Raw genomic sequence first — 9,537 nt, 5'->3', positions numbered from 1 at the left:
TCTTGCCCAGCCCGCGCCCGCCCGTCCCGCTCCGTAGCAGCCCCGCCGCTCCTCAGGCCGCCCGTCCATGGCCAGCTTTCCCCCGAGTGTCAACGAGAAGCTCATCGGTGAGCGGGGGGGCGGGCGGGCTCGGCGGGGACAGCGCGGCCGGGCCCAGGCTCGGCTCGGGCGGGGCGGGCGGGCGCTCAGCCCATCCCGCAGCGCAGCGCGCTCGGGGCTGCGCGCGGGTAACGGGCGGGATCCCGGCACACGGAGCCCATCCCGGCACACGGAGCCTTCCCTGGCACACGGAGCCCATCCCGGCACACGGAGCCTTCCCTGGCACACGGAACCTTTCCCGGCACACGGAGCCCTTCCCGGCACACGGAGTCGTTCCCGGGGGCTGCCGGCCCGTTCTCCCGGCCGTGGGCAGGCGCGGGCCTGGCCGCATCGCCCGTACCGTACCGTACCGTACCGGCTGCGGCATCGCGCGCGTGCGGGCGGCTCCTTCGGCACCGCGTGTTTCCCTGCAGGGGCTCGGCCCTGCTGGGTTATACGGTGACACCGGGCCCCCGTACGACGGCGTTAGTCGCCGTGAAACAAAGCGGGGTGACGCGCGGGTGCCCGTGCAGCCGGTGAAAGGCGGCGCACGGCTGTCCCTCTCTCGGCAGTCTCACGGGTCTCCTCTCTCGGCTGTCCCTCTCTCGGCAGTCCCTGTCACAGGTCTCCTCTCTCGGCTGTCCCTCTCACGGCAGTCCCTGTCACAGCTCGGCTGTCCCTGTCACGGCTGTCCCTGTCACAGGTCCCCTGTCACGGCTGTCCCTCTCTCGGCTGTCCCTCTCACGGGTGTCTCTGTCACGGCTGTCCCTCTCACGATCTCCTCTGTCCCCCAGCTCGGTCGCGCACGGTAGGAGAGCTCCTGGCCCCCACGTCTCCCTTCGACAAGAAGTGCGGCAGGGAGAACTGGACGGTCGCGTTCGCTCCCGATGGCTCGTACCTGGCGTGGTCACAGGGACATCGCATAGTGAAGCTGGTCCCCTGGGCACAGTGCCTCAACAACTTGTAAGACAAACTGCTGTGGTTTTCGGTGCGCTTGAAAAACAGGAGATAGCTTCAAATCGATTAAAAAGCATGCATTGGTCTTCTAGGATTTGACACCTTGGGGAGAAATGAATTCCTTAAAATAATAGCTGTTCTGTCTCTTCCTGTGTGGCCAGCAAGAGGAACAGCTATTGCAACCTCACAAAGCCTGTGGAGGAGTGACTTGTTAATCAATTCAGACACTCTAAAATAAGAGGAAGTTAGAGTGAAAAGGGAATTTGGAGACGTGGGCAGATCTGGCCCTTTACACTTCCTATCACAACGCTGTTTGGCTTTACCTTTTAGAAATTTACTTAAAGGCAGACCTCTTTCCTTATCATCCTTGTTCGAATGCAAGTGGAGTTCCAAAACACACATTTTATTGGCACTTGCAGGTTGCATGTTAGCAAAGTTGGTAGCTGGCCACTGCAGTTTTGTAGCTGGTTACATTTCTCTAAGCCATGTTTTGGGGATGGTTAATTGTTTTCCATGTGCTGGACACTCAGTAACTCTTTAGCAGAAAATCCTAGAAAGTTTTGTGGCTTATTTTTCTGTAATTTTCTATTGGATTTTGCAGTAGGTTACGTTAGTATCTTGCTCTCTACAGAGGTAAAACTACAGAGTATTAGTATTATTTTGTGTCAGAAGGTTTCCAGGTGCTGGCAATTTTTCTCAGCTATAAGAAAAAGCCACTTTTCTAATTTTAAAGTAAAAACGCACCGTTTTGTGTCTCGGGGCTGTACATCCTGACAACTCCCAGGCCTCCTTAGACCTTGAGGAAGGTTTGTTTTGGCGATTGCTGGCGCTGTACTGTGCTTTGTGTTGCCTTCCAGCCTGCTGCACGGCACAAAGAATGGCGCGGACGCCGGCAGCACGCGGCTGCCGCGGCAGAGCAGCGAGGCGGGCCAGAAGAACAGGCCCTGCGAGCACGTCATCGACTGCGGGGACATCGTGTGGAGCCTGGCCTTCGGCTCCTCGGTGCCCGAGAAGCAGAGCCGCTGCGTCAACATCGAGTGGCACCGCTTCAAGTTCGGGCAGGACCAGCTGCTCCTCGCCACCGGCCTCAACAACGGCCGCATCAAGATCTGGGATGTCTACACGGGTGAGTGGAGAGCAGCTGAGGGCACAGCGGGAGATGCTGAGCTGCAGGGACACACTGGGAGCGTCCAGACCGGCTCCTGGACCGCCCCAGGACACCCCAGCCCTGCCACCGTGTCCCTGAGAGCCTTGTCCAGACCTTCCTTGTCACGCCCAGGTGCCAGCTCACACTTCTTGCAGTACTAATATTGTTGGCACACACCAGGAATCGGTTATGGAGTTGTAACTGGGAACTGACCTTCAATACAAATGAAAATACTTTAAAAAGCATGAGCTCCTGCAACTAGAAGTAACAAAAAAAGGAACAAGAGAGGCACGTCATGCTTTGAGGTGTGAGAGGTGGAAGACGCAAAATAATTAAACGTGTGCATACATACACTGGTTGTTTACTCAACAGTGTGCCTACTTTTACCATGCTTTAAAAGCATGAAATTGCTGGTTTATGTTGATAACGACCTTTTATCTTTTTAAAAATAAAATGAATGACTCAAAAAAGACTGAATCTGAACTTAGGGACTTTCCGTTTTGCTGGTAGCACAGCTGCTTGGTTGGAGAGAACTCAGTTCAGAAAAATAATGACCATTGAGTAATCTGTCCTTGTAAATTGAAGATTGGAACAGGTATGTCCATCAAAAGACAAGTCTTGCCTTACTTCTGAGGTTCTAGTATATAGATTTTGTAGCTTTTCCAGGAGTTACCTCTTGATACATGAAAGTGAAAGGATCCATGTGCTGTTCATTGTAGGGAGCATTTCTACAAGGAAGATTGTCTTTACATGCAGTAATTTTATATTCAGTATTTGTATCCACAAACCATTCGATTTAAGTACAACAGTCCTTCATGTTAAATTGTGGTGTTCTCATGTAACAGGAAAACTCCTCCTTAACCTGATGGACCACACAGAAGTTGTCAGAGATTTAACCTTTGCCCCTGATGGCAGCCTGATTCTTGTGTCTGCTTCCAGAGACAAAACCCTGCGAGTGTGGGACCTGAAAGATGATGGTAATGTCTGGCCTTTATCTGCTCTAATACCTGAGAGAAGCACCCACATACTCACCTCTTTTATTGCTCTAGACTCAGTTTGGTCAGGATTGCTTAAAAACTGCATGTTCTGTTAGTCACTCACTGTGCACTTGGAATTATTTAGTCACTCACTCTGCAGCCCCTTGGAATTCCTTATCTGTCTGAGCCCTGGAGGCAGAAGCAGCTTTTGGGCTAAGAGTGCATGAAATGACCTTTCTGAATGGGGACATGGAAGTAGAGACTGCGTCCCAGGGGTTTTATTTCTGTGTAGAATGACTCTGCAAAAAGTTTGGGAAAATAAAACAAAATTTTGCAAAGAAATAACTAACTTGGAAAAGCTTTCCCATGTGAATTTTGTAATGTTTAACCAATTCTTACAGCAATGCCTTTCTGTTTAGGAAACATGATGAAGGTGCTGAGAGGCCATCCGAACTGGGTGTATGGCTGTGCATTCTCTCCAGACTCCTCCATCCTCTGTTCTGTGGGAGCTAGTAAAGCAGTATGTGTCAGAGTTTCTTGTTCCTTAATTCTTCCGAATTGTGTGCATAATCATTTTAAATCTCAGTAACTTTAAGCTTGTGCTCGGTGTCATGACCTTCTAATGTTTGATGATGATGTGAAAGTGCATGAAATTAAACTGGCAAATGGTGCATTGAGACCCTGATTTGTGAATGGAACTTGCACTGCTTTTAGTTGAAGAGGCTGTAAGTGTGGAGAAATAGGTCTGCACAGGGTCGTGGCATAAAACAAAGACCACTAAAGCTGCCAGTGTTAAAAGATACTTAGATTAATGCATAAAACTATTTTGGTTTTGATTTTGTCCTTCCTATTTCATGCTCAATGAGAAAGACTTCCCAGAGTCGGAGCCAGTCAGGGCATTTCCTGCTGAACAAAACCACTTCTCCCTGTTTTCCCCTACCAATGGCAGTAGTACCTAAGAGTTAGAGGGAAGAGGAGCACACTGGTTTTGCTTCCATCCTAATGCCCTGCTAGAGAACTGAAAGCAGTGCAGGTAATGCATGTATGCCATAAGCTACTCCTGGCACTGAAGAGTTAGGGCAGACCAGAAAGGGAGTTCAGCCTGGTTCCAGGGGCTCTGTAGGCAGTGTGGTGGAGGCTCAAAAGCCCAGCTGAGGCACTGGCCATCACTCCTGTGGGAGTGCTCAGCGGCATTGTCCACCGCGGCGAGCGCAGCCGAGCTCTGGGGTTTGGCTCTGTAGTGGAGCAGAGGGGGATGTGTACATTGCTGTCTGGAGGCTGTGTGTTTTCCATAAGCTTCTTGCTTTCCCTGTCACAGGTGGTGGCAGCAATATTGGTGTGATTGAGTTAAGCTGGCACCACTCTGAGGAGCACAGTGGTGTTGGCGGGCAGAGAGTGGCAGCTCGGCCGCCAGCCCGGCGAGCTGTACCGTCTGTACCGTAGGACGAAGTAACCTTGCCCTCGGCTGCAAGGGGTCCTGTACGTACGCAGGTGCTGCTCCATGTCCACTGTCTGCTTGCTTGCTTGCTTTTTTTTTTTGTTGTTGTTTTTTTTTTGTTTTTTTTTTTAATAATTTTCACAGCAGTGAAACACACTGACTCCTCAAACTTAGTTAGCGGTTTTATAGAATGTTGGGGTCTCCTTGGAAAAATTAGTGAACATGTTTATGACTGATTGTAAAATGGTTCAGAGTTAGGCGGTATGGGAGGCACTAAGGCTGAGTTTGTTTTGGTCAAACATAAATTTAGCCAAGATGTCAGAATTTAAGCTGTGCAGTAAAACTGTCAAGGGAAAAATCAAGGCCACTAGTGAGCTCTTTGAGGGACACAACAGCTTTTGCTAAAGACTTGTATTCCTGTAAAACCATGCTGCAGTACATGGATAGTTCCTATTAAGTCATTCTGCACAGTCCTTATTTTGATAATATATAATGTACAACTGCATGTAAAATACTGTAATATTCCATGAATTCTTACAATACACTGTGCAATTAGTCGGGTAAATTGTAATAATGTTGTTTGTTACTGTTGACTTGATTTTAAATGACTAAATTCTTTCTAATAATGTGGTTAGACTTCCCTGTTGTTTTGCCAAAGACATAACTTTTGGCTGTGAAAATTCTTTTTGCTTGCAGTATCTGTTTCTCTTCCTAGGCTGACGTTGGTGATCCAAGCAATTGTAAACAAGTGATCTTAAACTCAAAGGGATGCCACTGGAGTAACAATATGTTAACCTTACATTTTCTGTCTGTATATTTCTTAAAATTTTGGTAGTTACTGAAAAGAGGGGACTGTAGAGTTTAACCCTATTTATTTCTGAATATTTTAATAAAATAGTTTTGTAATACATGAATTTCAGTAAGCTACATGGTTAAATTGTGTTGCCTTTATCTTATATTTTGGCTTATTTTGTTAATAACATTTAACAAATTCGAGTTAGAACTTGCATGTCTGCTTTAATTATTTTTTAAAAAACCTTGATTTTAATCTGAATATGACACTGAGCATATTTCTTAATTGTAGTAATTCATAATACCTGATTTTAGTATAATCCTAAATAAGACTAGCTATACTTAAAAAACAAATTAAATGCTTCACTGCCTCTCTGAGCAGAGCTATAACATCAGCTCGTTTAATTGCAGGTTTTCCTCTGGGATATGGATAAATACTCTATGTTACGGAAACTTGAAGGCCATCACAATGATGTTGTAGCTTGTGAGTTCTCTCCTGACGGAGCGTTACTGGCTACCGCATCTTACGATACTCGAGTCTATGTCTGGGATCCACATATTGGAGTGATCCTTAGGGAATTTGGGTAAGTAAAGCAGTCAAATCTGGAAACTATCTCCTAGAGTGGACTTGGAGATGAGCAGTGGCTGATGGAAGTCCTCAAGTGGCAGAGGCTGGAGGTTGTTCCTCCATCTGAGATGAATTTGCAGCACTGGTGTTTTCATGTGTACTGAGTTGTTACACAAGGCTGAAGAGCACACGGCACTTGAGTCCCCACTCGCGCATGCAGGGTGAACTGCTCAGACCCTGTTTGTTTGTGAGTCCTGAGCTGTGTCCTGAGCGTGTCTCTGCCCACAGGCACCTGTTCCCCGCGCCCACGCCGATCTTCGCGGGCGGCGCCAACGACCGCTGGGTGCGCTCCGTGTGCTTCAGCCACGACGGGCTGCACGTGGCCAGCCTGGCCGACGACAAGTGAGTGTGCCCGGGGGCTGCTGCCCCTCCTGCCTTCCTGCCCCAGCACAGGAACCTCTGCACTGTCAGCTCGGGCTCCTGGCGCCTCCGCCGTGCTCCAGACTAGTTTCTTGTGCAGCGTACAGAAAACACCAAGCACGGTTAAAAACCCACTCTGATAACTTCTGTGTTGTCCTTCCCCCTCAGAATGGTGAGGTTCTGGAGAATTGATGAAGAATACCCTGTACAAGTTGCACCTCTGAACAATGGACTCTGCTGTACTTTCTCTACTGATGGCAGTGTTCTGGCTGCAGGGCAAGTACAAACTTCTCTTCCTTTTTAAATACAAAGGTAGCACAAGAGATTGAAAACAGTGGCTCAGTGTGCTGAAAATCTTCAGTTTGACTTGCAGCCTGGTGCTTCTGACTGGTACTGTTTGTTTAAACATCCCTGGAATAGCAGTAAAATCAATCAGCTGATAAGCTCATTTCTTATCTTTAAAAATAAATACGTGAGGGACCCAAAACATGAGGATTGGAAGAAGCCCATCAGATAGCCAAGGGCAGATGTTGTGTGTGTGGCACAGCAGTAGCTGCTGGGAGATCTCCTGTTGCATAGACGAGGCTTATTGTGCTGCTGCAGGAACTGGAGTAAATCAGTAAATCTGGAGCAGCTGGAACTGAGCACCAGCAAGTCCCCTAGCTAGTCATGTGTGTGTGAGTTGGTAGCAGGCTGAGCTGGATCACGTGGAATAACCTGGAGGGTTTTGTGTGTTTGTGCAGGACCCAGGATGGCAGCGTGTACTTCTGGGCAACCCCGAGGCAGGTGTGCAGCCTGCAGCACCTGTGTCGCATGGCCATCCGCAGGGTGATGCCCACCAGCCAGGTCAAGAACCTGCCTATCCCGGGCAAAGTGCTGGAGTTCCTTTGTTACCAGATTTGAGTTATTTGAGAAGAAAACAAAAAACGAAACCGACAACTGGGAGGTGGCCCAGCTGCTGAAACTGGCTACAAACACTTTACAGAATCCTCAAACTGTACAGCCTTTAAGCTTAAAACTCTACAGGTTTTCAAGAGCTATTTAAAGTGATAACCTAAATACTATTTTATCAAAATGCCTGACAGGTAATTTTTTTTACTATTTATAGAAAACACAGTAGAAGTATTCCTGGTGTTCTCAATTTTCTAAAATGTAACTGTGAAAACATGTACATATATAGACATAAGCTGCTACATGTTATCAGTGTACCTTTAAAAATTGCTTGTATGATTTTTCATGTGTCTCATGTATATATTGCTTTGGTAGAGCCATGATGCATCTGAGCTGTAAGTGGAAGGACAGCTGTTCTGGCACACTGAGGTAGGAAAACTATTGACTTACACAGCAGTTAAGCTTCCTTCTGCACATTGGTTGGGGTGCAGAAAGCTGCCCCCAGGTCAGACTTTGTGCTAGTTTGTTTGTGAGGAGGTACAGCGTGGCTTTGTAGAGAGCAGTGTGTGGGGAAGGGCAGGAGGGTAAAAGGGGTGCAGTGTATCTAACGAAACCCAGGACCATGCCTGAGTCAGCTGAAGGCCTTATGCTCCATAGCAGCAAACCAGGTGAAATTTCAGTATTGGGCAGTGTTAGAGAACGATTTCCTTACATTTCTGAAAATCTGACTACTGTATTTTTGCCTGATACTGTGTCTGTAACGAGAGACATTTGCAGACTCAGTTTATTATCCTTTAACCCTATAATATCTGTTTGGGGGTGATTATTGGTTAATGGCCAAAGATAAGCAAAATACTTGGTTTTGCCTTCTGTTATTTATCTGTACCTGCAGATATAAAGAATGTATGCATTGCATAAAATGCCTGATTATATATATTTTTGTTGAATTTTGTATTAAAAACTTGTATAAAAGTTTTCTGGTATCTCATCTGGTGACTGATTCATCAACACTGTCCGGCTGCAGCGTTCCAGGCTGAGCTGGTGAGGCCTGGTTTGTGCTCCCAGACAGATGCTACAGAGCTCTCTAAAGCCATGACAGTGTTATAAGCATGTGTGAGCTGCAAATCTGCTTATTTAAGCACCTTCATGAGCTGAGGTAAAAGCTGGGCTTGCCATGAACCTGTTTCTGCAAGATCACAGTTCCAGCCTTGGATCAGTGAGTAGGACTTAAGTGTGGGGTCTTGCAGGAGAGGCTTACTGAAGGGTCCCCTCAGGCTGGGTTCACCAAAAGCTCTGATTTATGGAAGTGGAGGAAGAAAACAACATCCCAGCTCCCCCTTTCACCACCTCTGAAAGCTGCTTCTCCCAGCTCTGCCTGCAGGAGTTCCTCTGTTTGCTCTAGCCTTTCTCCCAGGACACAAATGGCAGTGTTAGACCAAGTACACAAGCTTTCCTCATTAGCAAGGCTATTTATAATAATGTAGCACGTTTACAAGCCTCTTCCTGCCATGGTGGGACACCACAAGGTGAGGCCTGATCCCCAGCAGGTCCCAGCTGTGACCACAGCACAAAGCTGGGTCCTTCAGCACGGCTCCTCCCAGCTGGGGTTCAGCGACCGCTGTCAGGGGGAAAAGGGAACAAGCACAGGGCAACACCATGGAGCTACCAAAGAGCCCTGTCCCCACAGCCCATCCAGGGTGGGGGACGGGGAAAGGAGGGCTCAGGATGCAGGGACAGGGGACAGAGTGGCCTGTGCCTGAGGCACTGCCTGCAGTGGCTGTCTTAAACAGTGATGGAGAGAAGCAAGTCCAAGAGAAAACTGGAGCTTCAGACACAAGGAAGTTTCTCTGGAATGCTCTGAAAACTCTTCATTTTCTGCATTCATACATAGCATCTTAGCTGAATCATGACCAAATAACACTGCTAAGTATTGTGTGGGGTTTGTTGTTTCAGTGCTAGATGAGGACTTCCATCGGAGCACTTTAGAAATAGGGTGGATGAATCCTGTGACCTTCTCCTTATATATTACAATAGTCTCATAAAGGACAGAGGTTATGTAAGATCCTGTGGGAAATCTGTAGAGGTGTCAAGCAGAAACTGTTTAGCCAAGTAATTATTTCAGATTAGAACCACCTGAGTAAGGCAGGCAAGGTTCCTGTGGGATGCTGGCTTCTGCACAAGGACAAGTTTGTTTTATAAACACTGCTCCACACCCAAATCCCACTGCAATGAGCTGGATCAGAACAGCCCTAATTATTGATGTACTAGA

General features: G+C 47.6%; 1 protein-coding gene across 1 annotated transcript; it reads left to right on the top strand.

Annotated features, from left to right (window-relative positions):
• WSB1 (WD repeat and SOCS box containing 1) lies at nucleotides 1-8,243 on the top strand. Its single transcript, XM_041482610.1, has 9 exons — nucleotides 1-107; nucleotides 873-1,041; nucleotides 1,893-2,161; nucleotides 3,028-3,159; nucleotides 3,579-3,679; nucleotides 5,801-5,973; nucleotides 6,246-6,359; nucleotides 6,546-6,653; nucleotides 7,121-8,243. The coding sequence occupies exons 1-9, from the start codon at nucleotides 68-70 to the stop codon at nucleotides 7,278-7,280; spliced, it is 1,266 nt and encodes a 421-aa protein (XP_041338544.1). The 5' UTR covers nucleotides 1-67; the 3' UTR covers nucleotides 7,281-8,243.
• Nucleotides 8,244-9,537: the final 1,294 nt, after the last annotated feature.

Source organism: Pyrgilauda ruficollis, unplaced genomic scaffold (assembly GCF_017590135.1).
Source record: "Pyrgilauda ruficollis isolate IOZ18807 unplaced genomic scaffold, ASM1759013v1 scaffold59, whole genome shotgun sequence".
Classification (NCBI taxonomy): domain Eukaryota; kingdom Metazoa; phylum Chordata; class Aves; order Passeriformes; family Passeridae; genus Pyrgilauda; species Pyrgilauda ruficollis.
Note: the sequence above shows the minus strand (reverse complement) of the source record. Positions and strands in the feature narration are given on the sequence as shown.